This window comes from Paralichthys olivaceus, chromosome 6 (genome assembly GCF_024713975.1).
Source record: "Paralichthys olivaceus isolate ysfri-2021 chromosome 6, ASM2471397v2, whole genome shotgun sequence".
Lineage (NCBI taxonomy): Eukaryota > Metazoa > Chordata > Actinopteri > Pleuronectiformes > Paralichthyidae > Paralichthys > Paralichthys olivaceus.
In genome coordinates this window covers 20,099,865-20,117,937 of record NC_091098.1, presented here as the reverse complement: position 1 = coordinate 20,117,937, position 18,073 = coordinate 20,099,865, and the positions used below count along the sequence as shown (strand labels likewise).

General features: G+C 43.7%; 1 protein-coding gene and 1 long non-coding RNA gene across 2 annotated transcripts in view; one reads left to right on the top strand and one right to left on the bottom strand.

Annotated features, from left to right (window-relative positions):
* Positions 1–2,381: 2,381 nt before the first annotated feature.
* The window catches only part of fgd (faciogenital dysplasia), a 51,913-nt gene continuing 36,221 nt past the window's right edge, over positions 2,382–18,073 (top strand). Inside the window, exon 1 of the mRNA XM_069526713.1 lies at positions 2,382–2,724. Within this exon, the coding sequence (XP_069382814.1) occupies positions 2,703–2,724 (22 nt within the window). The 5' untranslated portion in view covers positions 2,382–2,702. The remainder of the gene's footprint in view (positions 2,725–18,073) is intronic.
* Positions 7,830–10,240, bottom strand: LOC138410484 (uncharacterized). Its single transcript, XR_011243192.1, has 3 exons — positions 10,127–10,240; positions 8,179–8,290; positions 7,830–8,076 (listed from the first exon to the last, which is right to left on the bottom strand). It is a non-coding gene; the product is annotated as an uncharacterized lncRNA (long non-coding RNA).

Below are 18,073 nucleotides of genomic sequence, written 5' to 3'. Positions count from 1 at the left end.
ACCGAGACGGTTTCAGATAAGTGCAAAAGACTCATCTCACACTTATCTGAGCCGACGTTCACACCTATCCTTCATCTTGACTGCTCATCTGCCTCAGTCTTCTTTCTCCTCTAGTCCCTAATTGTCTTACTTTTTCATACTGCTCTGTCTGTCTCTGTTCTCTCCCCCTCCTCCTTTCACTCCCTTCCCCTCTCTCTTCCTCCTTCCTCCTCTGTGGATGCTGTTGTTCCTTCTGGGAGGATGTATCCCAGGGGCTGTTTGGTGTTCTGCTTTCTGTGGACCAGCATGCCCCAGACACAGTGACAGGCAGCTCCGTGCACTCGGAGGCACTAACAGGGGCACTGGGCCCCTGGTCTATTTAAAACACGAGTTCAGTCATCCACAAAGCTCCTGGCCTTTCTGACTCCGCTCTGACATGTTCAGAATTATTCTCCGAAGCAAGGAGGGAAAAGGTTGAAGTGAAAAAGGGAGGATGTGTTTTCTGTTCTTGTCTTTGCTTGGGTCTGCAAAATGGAAGCCATGTTTTGCAAATAAAGTGATCAGAGCAGATAAGGAACAGCTCATACATGAGGTGTTAGTGTCAATGGCTTTGTGTGCACAGCAGCCAGGCAGGGGGGAGGGAGGGAGGGAGGGAGGCATTACCATTAGAGACCCTGCTGTTGTCTGTGTTGATCTGAGACAGATGCAAAGCGTGCAGCAAAAAGGGGTTAATGACGCGTGGCTGAGTCGACACGAGCTTGAAAAAGATGGAGGGCTGAACGGACAGACAGACAGAGAGAGGGGCAATGAGGGTTCGCGACCACACAGTCATGCTCCTGCTTGAAAACTTTATTACTTGACACATACAGATTGGCAGTGGTGGAGGAAGCACATGGATACTTTACTGAATTAAAAGTAAAGAGACAATCTGAAAATATTCAAAACAAGCCAAAGTGTTTTAGGTCAAAGTCCAAAAATATCATTCATTTAAGTATTTAAGTATTTATTTAAGTATTTAATTTGAAATGTGGAGTAGAAGTTTAAAGCAATTCAATGTTATTTGCATAGCTTCAAATTACAACATATATTATCTCTAGGCACTTTACAACCTTGCAGTACTTGAATAAATGTACTTAGTTACTTCCACCACCAAAGGTTGTGGCCCTTATATATGTAATCTTATATACCCCCCAGGAAATGAAATGTGATTTTATATCTATGGTGAACTGCAAAGTCAATACTTGTCCTGCTGCTGAGAGTTTCTTGTTACTGTTTGCAGTGATTCTCAGAGGCAGCTGACAGCCTCCGTTCAGCTGCCTGGGAACTCAAGATAATCAATTAAAAGATGAGCAGCGACATGGAAACGCGTCGCCAGTTAGTATTTGAGTTCCAGCCTCTTTCCCCCACACTAATAGGCAGCTGTGGATTCTTCTAAGCAGAGCCATCTCTGGAACTAGGCCTCATCCATTTCATGCCTTCACGTGACACTGTCATGTCATGTCATGCCTCTCGGTGCCAGTGGGCACATCATGGCTGCAAATGTAGCCTGTTAGAAAACTGACTCTTAGATTGTGGGAGCTGCTTTAAAGGGATAGTTCACGCAAAAATTCACTCATTATCTACTCACCACTATGCCGAGGGGTCTGAGCCCACAAAACACTTAAAGTTGAAGGGGTGAACAGCGTTGCAGCCAAATCCAATATAATTTAAGTAAATGGTGACCACCTATTTAAACGTAAAAAAACAACAGAAACAAAAACATAAAATGTCTCCACACTGCTCCTGTGGTGTCATTCAAGTGTCCAGAAGTCCTGACATTCAAATTTGAATGAAACAGCGTCATTTACACCATGTTTTTAGTCCAAATGCAACTCGGTATCCTCTTCTGGAGCCACGTTCACGTTTGCACACTCAAACTAAGGGAACGTGCCAGGTGCACGGTGACATCACTACTTCACTATTTAGGCTAAAAACATGGTGTAAATGAAACTGTTAAGAGTCTAATGTGAATGTCGGGGCTTCTGGACACTTGGACGACACCACAGGAGCAGCATGGAGGCTTTTATGGGTTTTTTCTGCCTTTTTTTTTACGTTTGAAGAACTGGTCACCAGTTACTCAAATTGTATTGGTTTCGGCTGCAACGCTGTTTACCCCTGAAACTCCAAAAAGTGTTTTGTGGACTTCACCCACCCCTCCATAGTGATGAGTAGATAATGAGTGCATTTTCATTTTTGGGTGAACTGTCCCTTTACAGTCAAGTGATGAGTCCAAGAATAGCATTTATTAAGTTATTTCCTTTTTTTCCAACACACATCTTTTATTCTAGCATTCACTCACCCAATGAATGAGGTTATCGTGCTCGCGCACAGCACAAGCAGGGGCGCGCATTTCCTTTTTTTTTCCTCGAGCGGCTCAGAGAGGAGGCTTTTCTCTTCAGGAGGGAGGAGAGAGGAGCGCACGGAGGAAACTACACTGCTCGGTACTCGGCACAAAAAAATGACCCGGGCAAAACTCGCTGGAGTCCGTTGGGAAACCATGAAACGTCCTTGAGTGTGTGTGTGTGTGTGTGTGTGTGTGGCTCGCTGGACTTTCTGTGGGACAACAGGAAAGGAGGAGAAGTGGAGACGCTCCGTACGCAGGAGAATCTGTTGTTGCCAGTTTCTCCGAGAGGAAAAAGGACGCGCTGAGCAGAGAAAAGACCCGGAGAAGAAGTTTGTGCAGGATGCAGGGGGTTTCAGCTACTGGTGAGTTTTTAGAAATCCGGACGGCTCTGCCTCTCTGTGTCTGTTTGAGAAGAAGAAACTCTGCTGGGAGAGGTTTTCTGAAGTTGTTCCCCAAATGGCCACGGCTTCCATTGCGCACAGGATTTGAAATTCCAAAATGCTTTTGCCAGCTGTCAGCGGGGCAGCTGCAGGCCTGCATCAGCCCCACAACAACCGACACACACACAGACACACAGACACACACACACACACAAACAGATACACACACACACACACACACACACACACACACACACACACACACACACACACACACACGGTGTGTTGGGGAGCTGACATGGCAAGAATAGGAGCAAAGCTGTGCCAAACCCTGAGGAAAGGCTCCTGACCTCACCATTGCCCCAGACTGACGCAGGACCCCCTCCTCACACACACTCACACACAGACAGACTCACGCACGATTACCGCAATTATATTAATAATTTTGAGAGGAGTCATTCATCCTCCTCTCTGCAGTAGTGTGTATGTGTTTGTGTGTGTGTGCTCTGTAGGACCTTGTCCAGCTTTAATAGAGTGTGACTTGTTAATAGTGTGTGACTTGTTGTTAAGTTAAGTTAAGTTAGTCCAGGTTAAGGTTAGAGTTAACCATTAATTGGTCCTGGTTGAGGTCAGGGATGAGGCTTCGGTTTGGCTGTCCAAAGTCTAAATTAAAGTGTGTGTGTGTTAAATATAATTTGAGTAGAGGAGAGTTTGTGTGTATGTGATGCGGAGTTGTTGACCTCTTTCCTCTCTTCATTACATACACTGGTCATTTTGATGATTCTATACTTCTCAATTTGTATTCCACCATAATCACAAAGTCTATAATCAACTCTCCGTGTCCAGATGTGTGTTGAGATGACACATCTGGGGCATCTGGCTTAATATTCCCCTCCAAGTAATCACAGCAGTGAGTTGAAACAGGAACTCCATTCAAATCTCAGCTAAATCTGGAGATAGTTCACAGGAGGCCTGAGAATACAGTGCTAGCATGCAGACAAAGAAAGGGGGAGGGTATAAGAGTGATAGGGATGGAGTGCTGATGGGGCGATATCAGGCTGCAGCAGAGGTGAGCTATGCAGAGAGAAAGGGAGAGAGAGACCAAAAAAAAGAGTATGTTTGTTGTGAGACTCGGGGGAGGAATTGATCTGCCGTCCTCCTGGCTGACTTTCTTTTTCCGGCAGTCCAGCGGTGTATCGTTTCTCTCCCACACACACATTCATTCCCAAGGCCTCGCTCTCCCTCTTTTTTCTCTGCACTTCCCTCTTTCTCTCCCACACTGTCCCAGATCAATCTCCTCTGCCCCCTCATCGCTCTGCCTGCCTTAAATCCCCTCCCCAACACACACACACACACACAGGTTCTCGCTGCAACTGCCGTCGGATGAAATATATCAAATTTTTTTCTTCTCTAAACTCCCCTCAACTCTATTCCTTCCACATGGGAATCCAACCAGCCTGTGCACTCTCTAATGCTTATTTTTATGTTTACGATGGGAGGGTCAAAAGGGTTGTAGGCTGCTCACATCAAATCATCGGAGAATCTATTAAAATAGACCACATCACAAATAAACTGCGGTCGGATAGATAGCACGCCTCTCAGTTTGAATTCCACCTCAAGCCTCAGACTGGTTTCCCACTCCATAAACTTTTCTCGACAGACTTCACTCTGTGCGAACGTGTCTCGTCCGACAGATGTGGGACAACGGTGGTCGACATTTTTTGGCAGCATAGTCCTCCGTGCAGCGTGGACGTCCCCTGACTGGCTGTTTAGGTTATTTATTATTAACAAAGGCTATTGGGCCTGTCTGTGTTTAACCAAGCCAATGTAAACATCTCCCCTCCGTGTTAGATAAACACAGAACACAGGAGTTGGAGGAGAGGATGGTGAGAATATTATCTGCCCGGCTCCCTTTGTTCCCACTTGGTTTTCAGCTCAGATTCTCCTGCTGTTTCTCTCACTTCCAAAGTCTGTCATCTCGCTCCAAGTCTAATGGAAGTCGATTTACTTTTTAGGTCACGTTGACGAGAGATGTTCAGATAAAGTTTTTCCCTTTCCGATACTGATTCCGATACCTGGACTTACTGGCTGATATCAAGAACTGAACTGATACCAGTGACTAATAAAACAACATACAGTATATATTGTATTGTTACAGCTGTATGTGACTAACCCTGTATCACAGTAATTATTTCTTTCATTGTCGCCTGGCCCAGTGCTAGTGTTGTCACAACGTGGTTGTCACAACGTGGTTGTCACAACGCTTGCTTACAGTTCACATCATTATTTTACTTGTGGGACTTATTGACAAATTACTGACATTTCAGCTAGCGGTGGCTAACGCTACAATACTGGAAATCACTCGCCAGTGGCAGTTTAGTGCAAAATCTGATTTGGATCTTGGTTTTGGTGATTTCTGGGAAAATACATCAGTGAAACTAAAGAGGTTTTCAGGTATGAACATCAGAGTATTGGGTCTGAACATTTTCCAGAGGTCGCCTCTCACATATGCAGAACGCAGCAGGAGATTGTCCTGGTCAGACAACAGGACAAGTGTTCAGGTGAAGGGAGGCACCTGCTGTTGATGTATAACTTCCACTGCAGAATTGACATGTTTTGGTCTCATCACCACAAGCTCCTGAATGTCTTTCCGAGTTGACATCTTTGCTGAAATCTTCTACGTGTATGACACCTCCTTTTCATCCTGAGATATTTTTATTCTTATGTATCTTCCTGCTGTATTCTCTGATCATGGATGATCCAGAGTTACTGAATCAGACGTTAACATTCTCACAAACAGTACCTCAGAAAAATCTATGAAAATGATCTGAAAGCAGCTCAATATACTTTAAAGACATGGTGTAGGATCGGTAGGTAGATTTGCGTACCTGCTGATGAGCCGGTATCTTCAGCAGTAGCAGAGGTATTTTCGATGCAGGTATCAGAACATCACTAATGAGGTATGAACCACAGACTCTACGTTACTACTGTACTGCAGTGTTACATGTCTGGAGACAGTTGGGTCCAAATCACCAGGTAGGATTTTTATTAATTGATTGAAATAGACAACATCTTCTTATACTAGTGGGTTCATTTATTTAATGTTTTTTTTATTATGTCAATGACATTTGAGCAGAAGACAGTAATATCAAAATAACAATGGACTGTTAAACTGGGAAGCTGTCTCCGTCTCCAGATAAGAAGTAAATGTGGTGGATGATGGAAGATTTCCTGTTGCCATACTTTCCCTCCAGCTGTCTTGGCTTGTATGAGCCAACTGATTGTTGTCGTACATTAAATTAAGGGCTCAATAATTCCTTTAAAGTGTTAGATAGATAGATAGATAGATAGATGTTCTTTATTGATCCCAATTCTTTATTGATCCCAATTTGGGAAATTATTGAAGCACTTCAGCTAACAAGCTACTGCTCGATCTCAAGGTGACCAGCAGACCGTTCTTTAAACATGTTGATGTATTCCTGTGAGCACCAATATCTACTATCCCCTCTGTGTGTGTGTGTGTGAGTGTGTGTGAGAGAGAGAGAGAGAGAGAGAGAGAGAGGCAGCATGACTCAGCTTCAATGCCGTTCTGAAGCTTCAGGCTCTTCCTCGGCCTGTCTGAGTGTCACATTGATTTTCCCAATGGTGGTCATGTGTGTGTCTTCAGTTAAGACATCCCTCCTGTGTGTGTGTGTGTGTGTGTGTGTGTGTGTGTGTGTGTGTGGCTCTGATGTGATTGTGATTTCTAACACATCATTTTTAGAAAGTGTTTTTTTCCTGTGCTCTCTATCAGAATGTAAATGCCTGTTGTCATGTGAAGCAGTCACAGTGATTGTGTTAAATGACCCGTGTCCAACCTTGCACCAGATAAGACAGTGGTTTATTAGCTTTGCAGGTTCAACATTAGACAGCAGGTACACATTAGACACATTTACAGAAGGAGGATGACACAGGGACTGAACCACGGAGGATACGAAACTGGTTTGTTTTGGTGTCTTTACTACTTCTATAAGCAGGTGTGAAAACATCATGGCGTTAGACTGAAACTCCTGTTCAACAGGTTCTTCAATCATTTTCAGGCACGCTCCTTTGAGAGGTGTGTTTCCAATTCCATTCAAACTGTTGTAGCATATGCAATTATAGAGCAATGTTGTAATTGTTGTTGCATTGTGACAATTCTTACCGCACCTAACTAACTGTCCTGTGTGTCGTGTGACGTAGGCCACAAGACTGGGCTTCCCAACCCTTTTGATTAAAGGCCCAAATATGAAGTCATATGGCGTCATAAAATATGGACGTGAGTTATGAGTAATTCAACAAAGATCTCTGGAATTTTCATTTGAAGTATCGTACATTCAAGAGGTATTCAGTCTCTTAGTGCCCTGGTGTTTGTTTGTTAGTATTACACAAAAACTACTGGAAGGAATAACACAAAATCTGGCAAAAGGATGTGATATTGGAAAGGGAAGAACACACTACATTTTGGTGGGGATACAGATCAGGGCATGGATCCAGGATTTTTTTTACTTTCTTTAATATTACAATATAGAGCGTTTTTCAACATTTCCACAGTTTTCCATGGGAAATATTCATTGACCTTGATGAAACAAATCGGGCACATTTAGGGGATTGATGTTTATGAGTGCGTGAAATCTGATGCAGGTTGATTGAATTTAAGGGGACTGTTGGTCCTGAACTGCCATTCTTGAATTCCCTCAAATCAATTAAATGTTTTATATTTAATATCAGAGTTTGTAGGAGAATAACCTCTTGTACAACAACCGTGGTTGGAGAGCTTCATAGAGTTGGTGTCTGTATCCTTGTGATGCAACACACAGGCCATGTCCGTCCACACCAGAAGATCACACTGACACTTTGAGTGTTTTGAAGAACAGAAAGTTTTCACAGATTCTTTTTGGGTGAGCTGGAACGTGACAGAAGGGGTGGCAGGAGTGTTGAGTAGAATGCTGTTTGGTATTAGGATGTTTCTGTTCAGAGCAGCAGTCCTTCCTGCAATATGTGTTTATACTGGAGGTCTCTTGGCTTCAAGTAGGGTCTGGCTGACACACACACACACGCACACACGCACGCACAGAAGGCGGAAGTGACCTAGATTTCCTAAATGGTACCAACTGTTGAGGCCTTCGAGAAATGGACAGAATTATACTCAGTGTCACCCAATAAAGGACAAGCATGTCAAACATCGAGTGTTACCCTAGAGACTAATCTAATCTCATCCTGGTCGTCGAGGTAGATCAAGTTGTGTGGAAGTCAGAGGCTAAACGGTGCCTGGTTTAAGATGGAGAGAGAGATGGAGTGTTCCTCGAGGCCTTTCTAAAAATGGGAAAAATAATCAGAAATCAGCACAACAGAGAAGAGAAAGGGTCAAGTTCAGTAACCTTTCACCCTCTAAACGTCTTTTGGGGCATTACTCACAGGAAGAGAAGGTCAGTGTCTCTGCACAGCCGTCTGTGTCTGTCTGTATCGGAGTGTCTTCTCCAGTCTACTGTCTGTCTGGATTGGACCGACCCTGATGAGGGGGATTTTCCTGGGAAAGTCATATGGAAAGAAAAAAAAAGGCCTTAATAGTAAAAGCATGTTCCATTCTATTTCTCTCTCTCTCTCTCTCTCTGTCTCTCTGTGTGTGTGTGTTTTATGAGTGGAGCTCCATTCTAGCACACTGAAGGCATTGTGTTTTTCCTCTCTGATCATCAGAAGAGCAGGGGCTCTAGAAGCAGGGCTTCCTGTACACACTGGGGTGAGGCAGGGGAACAGGGAGGCAGGGAGGAAGAGGAGGAGATGGAGGCCAGGTGGAGGTCACCTCTAGGTTAGATGGTAAGCATTCACGTTCGGGTTCACATCAACACGGAACTCTGACTGTGAGACACTTCGATAATCAAATATAAAGGATGGGTTCTGGGATGTGCCATACATAAAAACTGTTCCAACAATTGATTGAAAGGAAGATTTGCCTGTGTCATAGAAGTCCATTGTTGTGCTAACGTGCAGAGCCTGTTCTAAACCTGCCTGATCGGAGGGGGTCGTTTGCTTGACCTGTGGTGATGCTGGTTGCAGCTTTCTGTTTGAAACTGTGGAAGTGACCTTCAGTAATTGAGCCTCAGCACGTAAAGACTGGCAGCAGGAGTCTATGAAGCCTGAACCGCAGAGTCTGTTGTTGTTGCTGTTGTCGTGATCGACATGACTTACACCGATGAGTCCCAAGTTTTATTCAAAGTAATATTGAACATTTTGTGTGTCCGGATTGCACCAAATTTGTCACTGCACTTTCTTGGGCCCTTAACAACACAGATGCCAAGTGTGAAGCCAATATGATGAACTGCTCTCGTGATAGCAAAGCCACAGACAGAGACATGTCTGTAAGTAAATGTAGATAACTCCTGTATTATTGAAAATATCAATGTGGTACACAATTAAAATAGTTCATTGATTATGATTGATATGAGCATTGTGCTCTGCAGTCTATTGTGAGGAAGTTTCCTGCTGCTGTAAATAATCCCGTGTGCAACAAATCTATACCTATTGAATGCTCTATAGATCTGTATCTGTGTAGACTATGTGTCTATGTCTGTAAGAAAATCCACCTTTTTTTTTTCCTATTTGTGTAAAATCTACAGTGTCCAACCAAAAGAAACTCATGACCTATTTTAAAGATTTACCTCTTCAGTAGAAATAAATTAGTTAACAGGCTGAGCTCCACAAACAGGCTGGGAAAGTCAGAACGTTCTGAACGATGGAGTAAAGTGTTTTGCTTTGGGACTCTTCATATGATTTGTTGAAAATATATCAGTCTTATCAGTATCTAGTTTATTTATCTTATGTATTTGTCGATATTCGATGTTTAAAACAGTGTCAAATATTGAAATAAGTCTGTCCAGTATATATGTAAAAAGTTTATAGATTTCTCTCTACTATATAAATCTTCCAGGAACTTACTTAACCTTATTATTTTTAACAAGGTTACATTATTTCATGTGGGATTCTGGTTGTGATTTCAAGGACGCTCGTCACTTTGAGAGTGCAGCATTAAAAAAACATCCAGTAGCCAAACAGGCGGTGTGAATTTGGTGTTTTCTTTCATTATCGATGTTGTTTGTCAAAGCACTTCCTTGTGCTGACGCTGTTCAATACTCCAGACAGTGAAATGATGATTGATTATCAGATTTCCAGTGGTAGATTTTTAGACCAGTGTGAGATTTAAACCACTGGCTCGGTGAAAAAATAAAATCTAAAGAAAATAATCATGCAAACTGTACACGCTCTTCTTGAGAACTTAATGTCCCTAATGTCTCAGTTTAGTTCACCCTCCCCTCCCCACCGACCTTTCTTAATTACAGCACACACGTCGCCATTCACATTGGCTCACCTGATACGGCCATAAACCATGTTGTAAATGTCTTCCTAGTCTGGATGATTGCAGCCAACAAAGGCGGCTTGTGTTGAGTTCTCCACGCTCTCTCCCCTGGGTGCCCTTCCTCCCTCCGCCCCCCTCTGCTCTGCCCTTCTGTTGTCATTAACCATTGTCTCTCTCCCTTTTCTCTTCCTTCCTGTAACCCTGCATATTGTTGGTACAGAATAAATCTGGGCTAGAGTCGATCTAGCTGCTAAGCCCCAACACTTTTTTGCCCTTCTTGACATTCACACATGATTATAATTTTTAATTTAACACATAAAAATGTGCGACGCAGCCTCGGGGCCTCTCAGTCTGCAGGAAACATTTCCCTGCTCTGTTCTTTAGTCTACGCCTGACACAGACGAGCTCCTTTTTAAACGCCACGCTGTTGCTTGAACAGGCCTCTCTTTTAGTTCACTACAAGACACTGCCAGATAGTGAAAGTTGTTCTGTTAGCAGCCTTTCTCTTTTGGCAGCATTCAGTTTATGGTCCCCCTCGTTCAAAAGTCCTAACTGCCACGAGTGTGTCTTTGCAAGCGTCTTGTTCTTCCTGCTGTAATTTGCTGTTTTGTCGAGGAAAGATGCTGCTGTCAGTGGAAAAGATTTGTGGTACATGATGAGTGCACATTTGTTCTCCCTTACACTCGACTCGTGAGAATCTTCTTCTTCCTCTTAAATCTCTAAATTTACCGTCATTCATAAAACGCTGATTCAGTAGTTCATGTAATAAAGCAGAAGAAACAGCTTTTACAGCCCCCCTCCTGAACCCTTTCTTCTATTAATTCAAATGTGATTTATATCAGATGTGGATCTTATTGCCGACCAGAGCAGTTTTCCATAGAAATCTTTCTGCTCTGTTGAGTGTGCAGCAGTTATTGTGCCACTAGATGGCACTGTTATGTCGTTCCTGTAAAGTTCTTCATCCCACCCGGCAGCAGCAGGATTCAAGAAGGAGTCAAGAGACTTTGTTCTTCCTCTCACTTTAATAAATAATCACTAAAGAGTCTGTGGGTCAGAACTCCCACAAGGTGTTTATTTACTTTATTTTTCAGACATCATCATTTCAGTTTTTCTTGTGAGTTAATAAAAGGGTGAAACGCTTCAGGTCTGTCAAAGACATATTGTACCATTCAGGATAAATCGATGGAAAAGCTTTTTGTTTTAATTGGTGCATCCAGTGATGAGCTTTCAAGGCGTCACAAGCCAAAAAGACTTTCATGACCTTATTTTGAAACATCTTTGTAAACAGCTGTCGAACGTTTTCTGTCCATCATCACGACTCTGCGTGTTGGTTCACTGACTCTCTCTCTCTCTCTCTCTCTGGGCTCCAGACAGAGCTGGAGCTCAGCAGTCGAGCTGCTCTCAGTCTGGGTGACATGGAGGTGCTTCACCCTGACCCTCGGCTATCTCCTCTGCTTTTTCCTATTATAGTCTGTGCTTCTCTGCAGCCATTTATCACACTGTGCCCCTCTGACTCTGTGATGACTTTGTGAAACAAAGTAGAGCTGTTTTATTACGACTCTGCACCAGTGGCTGGTGTGTCATATTTTTGGGTTGTCCTTCTCTCCGTCCCATTCTTGTGAACACAATGTCTCAGAATTACTTCAAATTAGTTTCAACCGTTAGTTGGACTCAAGGTAAAACTGCTCACAGGTTAAAGGTCAAGGTTGCTGTGACCTCAAAAACACATTTTCTGGCTTGTGAACACGTACGTCAGGAACGTCTAAAGAGGATCCTCTCAATTTTGTTAGAAATGTTCACTTTGATAAAGGACGACCTGATTAGAATTCAGAGGTCAATGGTCAAGATAATCGTGACCTCACATAACTATTTTCTGCCTCGTGAATAATGTATCTTAAGACTCACAGGTTAACTGGTTATATTTCGGTGGTCAAAGGTCACGATGGATTCAAAAAACATGTGTTTGGCCTCTTGAACAATAACTTTTGAACAATTGACATTTGGACTTGGAGATAAACTGATTAGATTTCAGTGGAACATGAACACCTGCAGGGACTGACACTGCATTGGTTGGCAGAGGCATATAACTGCATGACAGTAAATCTAGTTGGAGCGAGGTGTGGACTCTGATTTACCACTTTAATGGCTGCAGTTTGTGATGACTTGCATTTTCAACAGTAGTTAAGAGCTTCCCCTCTCCTCGTGTCAAGTTGTGTCACCTGAGATCCTCCTTTTGTTCTAAACTGTCACCCGGAGATTTGAACCTGTCGGCTTCCACTGCCACCGCACTGCGCCGCTCCCTCTCCCAGCTCTCATCACAGGGCGGCTGCAACACCCTGCACCTAACGAGGAGATGAGAGCTACATCCACACAGATGGATCCTCTTCCTGTGGCCCGCTGCGGATTGTCCTCCTCAATTTCAGGCTTTCAGCATTTTTTTTCTTTCATCAAGCTCCTAATACACTGACAAACCCTTCATTGGGTAAACATTGATCCTGAAAGGTCAAAATGTTATAAAACAAAAACTGCTTCAGGCACATGCATGTATGTCAGCTGATTTTCTGAAAAACTTGCCTGGAGCTAAATTGTTGTAATTCATTTCTTCCAAAAATACCCTTGAAATGTGAAGTACAGCGCTGGAGGTTGTTATACTGCCATCTATCATTGTCCGGACACACACCCACACACACACACACACACACACACACACTGTGCTGGTCCCCTGCATCATGACTCTGCCGCTGTGCCCGACTCAAAAACAGAACACCCAGACGCGACTCATCCTGCTCTAATCTATTTGACGGCTGGGTGAGAGAGCCAGCAATACACTTATAGGTAAAGCATTCATAACCACAACAAGATTCAACCCTATTACAATAAGTAGCTTGTGGGCTTCTCTTTACTGACTCCCGGTGCAGGATTGCGTCATTGCTGTATCTCATTCAGTGGAAGAAATATGAGTGGAGTGCTGATCTCAGTTTCAGTGAGCTGACTGAGGTATGAATGTGTCGATTCATTCACAAGAGCGAGCTTTGGATGTTTTGCATTCTGCCTTTGCTCTCTCTGTTCTGAGTCCTTTGTCTTGAAGTCAGGGGCATGTCACTGCAACTGTGCCCAGTAGATGGCTCCTTTAAAAAAGTTTTTAATGAAATTCTGCAACATGGAGTTTTTATGATTTAATTACATTTTCACCAGCTCTGTCTAGAGGCACCATTCAAACAGATATCAGTGTTATTAGCATAGATTCCCCTCCAGAGGAAGTTCTGCCAGTAAACACACCGAGAGTTAAATATTGTTGGTTCAGTGAAGCATTGATCATTTTTCACATTGCTCTTTTGGGTGTAGTTTGCTTTCCAGTGTGCGATCAATCATGTCAAATGTTGCTGGTGATAAATGCCCTCGTGTGTATTCCTTGCCTGAGATATTCCCATCAGACACACACAGGCACTCGCAGACCTCCGTCATCCATCACCTGCTACCCCTGTCACGCCTCGTCCTCTTAAACATGATGCAACACATGAAATCTGAGATTATAATTTTGGGCTGCAACAAAGCTAAAAGCCAAAAAGAACCGTGGAAATGATGCAGCTGAAAGGTCTCGTGTTTCTCTGCAGATGGAGGTGTTTGTGCACGTTTGCCTTCTGTTTATTCTGCGCTGGGTGACGCTAGCAGCCCTGCATCCTCACACACACTCCGTTTCTTTGACCTGACACGGCCGATGTTCCCAAATCATTTTGTGCCAACCTTTTCCTCATTTGAACTATTTATTTTTACTCTCTTATTTCCATCTCTGCCAGCGCTGCACACTAATCTCTACTGAGCCGTGTATAATCATAGGCCATCTGGGCGCTGTAGGGAAAGATGAGCCTGCAGCTCATCTGATGACCAAATGCACTGTGGGTGGACACACACTCACATGCACACAGTCACACCTTTAATAGTTACAAGCTATCACAGGGAGGTTCACTCGAATCACACCTTTGAAGACAATACTCAAGGACATGCACACCATGGGGTGACAGTGGAACTACAAGGGCACTCAGTATAGAGCACGTCCCTCCACCAAGGCCCAGCAGTGCCCTTAAATTCAATCAAGCTGCACCAAATTTCAAACACCAGTCCCCTAAATATGCTGAAGCTGCTTTTTCCCTCTGGATCCATGAAATACATATGAAAGATTTTATATAAAGAAAGTTAAAAGAAATTCCCGGATCTGTACCAACATTTAATGTGTTCTTCCTTGACCCACATTGCATCTTCCACCATCTAAAATCAGTGGTTAACTATCTCTGCATTGTCCATGTAGTCTTTGCTTCACAAAATAAAAGAACCTGACATCCAGACAGAGATCCCAATCAAATAACAACCCCCATGTATTTATTAGCTGCTGTTTCTAATATTGCTCCCCTGTCTGCAGGACTGCCTGCTTATGTCTTCTGAGGGGCTGAAGAAGAGCTCATCCAGATCGTTACTGAAATGCTGAGTGCCGGTAAATTCTAACCCGCCCCTCTGGTTTAATAGATGCAGCGTTGTGAAAAACCAGGTCATACAAATAAAAATAAAATATTATAATTGTTCCACTGAGGGTGGAGTTTGAACTGGGGCAAATCATTATGTGAATGTGTAATGAATTAAACCAAGGACGGTTCAGCCTTTATATAATAATCACATGGCAGCAGATACAGTATCAAAACTGGTCCAAGGTTGAAACTAGTCAATAGCTGAAATAACTACATCGAAAAATAGATGTGTCATTCTAGATCTACCTGATATCACAATAACAGTATTGGGACTTACAAGGTTTTCTAGTATTTTATGGATAAAAGAATCAGATTGGAGTGGGTTACAGTTACAGTGATACACTAGAATATGCATATATGCCAAGGCCCAACAGTTCCCTTGAATTAAAACCTAGAGGTCTTATTGCTAAGGCCTCTTTATGTCTCAGCTACATATTGGTTTTAGTTACAGGTTTCTGGCCCTGCATGCAGCGACTGAAAAAAGCCTTCACCCCCTTTACAAAACCCTATTTAAACCTACTACATCTAGATTTGTATTTGGATCGGCACCAAATTGCTCACACTAATCGATACCAACAAAACAAACAACCCCATCAATACTCACACCCGATTCTCAAAAGAAATCAAATAAAATGTTATCTCGCAATGTTAAAAAGGAATTTCCTGGATCTGCACCAAAATTGAATGGGTTCTTTCCTGACCCATGTACATGTGTATAAATATTTATTATTGACTTCAGGAAGTTTGTGTAGCAGACATTTCTAGTTTACTTTAAATATTCAATTCAGGATCATTTTCTTGAGCCTGTTGATAATTTCTTTGCTCTTCCAGTGAATCGTTCCTCCCTGTTTCTGTCTCCACCGCACGTCCTAGGGCCAAACACCCACAGACAACATGGGACCAGTGTAGAAATATCATTTCCAGATCTTTTACCACCACCAGTATAGCTCTGCTCTAACAACGTGCAGCAGCAGGTCTATAGTATGTTGTCTTTCCATCGAGGGGGGGGGTAACACAGATAGTGGGATTATGCAGACCCCAGCCTCTTTGTAATTCAGATAAGACCTCTGTACTCCAGGAGGATAGCTTTAAATATTAATCATGACTTTAAAGACTCTCCTCTGAGTGAAATATTAATGAATTCTTCTTTAAAGAGAGGCTTTGACTCTTGAGAGAGAGAGGAGGACCTGAGCCTCATTTAAAACATCTCTTTGATTTTTATATCTGAATGTTTGAGGAGTTAAGGTAAAGGTGACTGTCGGGGCACATGTCTGTGAGCGGAGAGATGGAATGACTGCTGAAGATATTTTTTATTCAAGGACAAAAGAAGTATAGCCAAGCATTTAAATTTGACACAGCAGATCACCTGTCGTTATTCATAACTCCGACCGAACCCTGTTTCCGCTTGAAAGCTCCAATTGATCCGTGCATTGAATGGTTGTGGGTGTAATTCCCCTCAGAGAAACCTGATCCGCGGGCACAGTGAGTCAACATGAATGTGTGTCAGGAACCGTGGAAGACTCTGTGCAGCTGCGTTAACTGTGTCCTTCCTCGACCTCTGTCCTCCGCTGAGGTTTGTCTGGATGTTGTGTCTCGCTGCCACTCGGGGACCTTCAGAGACGTGTGAACATTAAAGCTGTTCATTTTCCCAGCATGAGCTTGTGTGTGTGTAACTTTTGTGTGTGTGTGTGTGTAGATTTATTCATGTGTGTGCGCCTCTCTGTGTTGTCTTTCTGTGTGAGGGCTCTTAGGAAAAATCCTGGAGTCGGGTCAACATGCTGTGGAATGTGAATTGTCTCCATGACAACAGCCCAGTGTCCTCCTTCCGGCTCTCATCCGCAGGGCACATGCTGAGGCCTCCAAACCAAGTGTGTCGAGGCATCAACGCCACTGATCTGAGCTATTTAAAAAAAAAACACTTACTTATCTATGCTGATTTCTGTACCAGGTCCCGCCTGACTCAAGCTGGGCTAATTCTTCATGGCCTGCAGTGTGTGTGTGTGTGTGTGTGTGTGTGTGTGTGTGTGTGTGTGTGTGTGTGTGTGTGTGTGTGTGTGTGTGTGTGTGTGTGTGTGTGTGTGTCTGTCTGTGTCTGTGTCTGTGTGTGTGTGGAGTCGTGGCGGGTGTTGAACCATGACATCATATGCTTCGATATCTGGAGCGTAATCCACTGAAAGAACAGGAAACGTAGGCACCAGATTTGTTGTCACCGTCCTCGATTCTGATATTAAACAGGAAAAATATACACATCAATTTTTAATTTTGAAAACCAGGCTATGAGTCATATTTCCTGTCCCTGTGTAATAGAGGAAAGGAAGTGTGTGTGTGTGTGTGTGTGTGTGTGTGTGTGTGTGTGTGTGTGTGTGTGTGTGTGTGTGTGTGTGTGTGTGTGTGTGTGTGTGTGTGGTTGGTGATCCCACTGAGCAGATGGGTGGCAGATGCCCTCCTTAGGTCAGTAGAGCGGAGAAGGTTTAGACTAGTCGTGAATATTCCAGCGGGTTTGAGACAGAGTCGACGAGTAATCACACACACAAGTTTCTTCTCAGATGAACAGGGATCATCGTTGTAATTAGTGAGAGTGGTAACGCTCGACAGACGGACAGAAGAACTGTGCCAGTCTGCTTCATTTCCTCTGATCTCTGTTTACTCTTACTGACTCCCTGTCCATCTCTGTGAGCTCATTCCAGGCTGTGACATGGAAATCTTCCATTTGCCCCCTTTCTAAAGCCAAACTCTACCTTGAGCATCCTTGATCGCAGTAAAAGCGATAACAAGGTGGTGAGAGGTTCGACATTCCTCCCCAACCCACGGCTCACATTCCTCTCTTTGGTGTAAAGAGGGGGCACGAGCACCATGCCTCATTAGATAACCCACAAAGGCACGGCTCTATTCTTATGTGAAATGGGTTTTCCCCCATATTTGGATTGCCCCTCAGGGCGGCCACGGTGCCGAGTCTCTATCTCGTCGTTTCCCCTGATGTGAGAATATTTCACCCCGGCTTGTGGATTGAGCAGCCAGCGTAATTGCTGTGGAGAGCAGCACCTGTTCCCCCTGTCCAGTGCGATGCATTATTCACTGTGCCGAGAATTTCAATCAGTTCAGCAAGAGGTGGCCTATATAACGAGCTGCTGGAGGTGAGGGGGTTTACTCTGGAGGGTGTAGTTATTGCCGCTGTTTCAACAGGAGGACAAGGGGATCAATCAGGGCCCATTTTAACCCAGTGTCAGTCGCACTCAATTTTAAAGCTTCTGCGTTTCCTGAATCCAAATCCAACACAGCCACCCATCCCCCTCTTTACATTCCCCGTCTTCCGCTCCTCTCCTCAGACTCAGCGTTTAAAGCTCTGTTATCATTTTGGAACAGGGGATATTCCAGTGGTGTTTCCATGGTTATCGGTGGCATTCGCCTGTAGGTTCAGAGCCGGTGTCGGGCTGTGTCA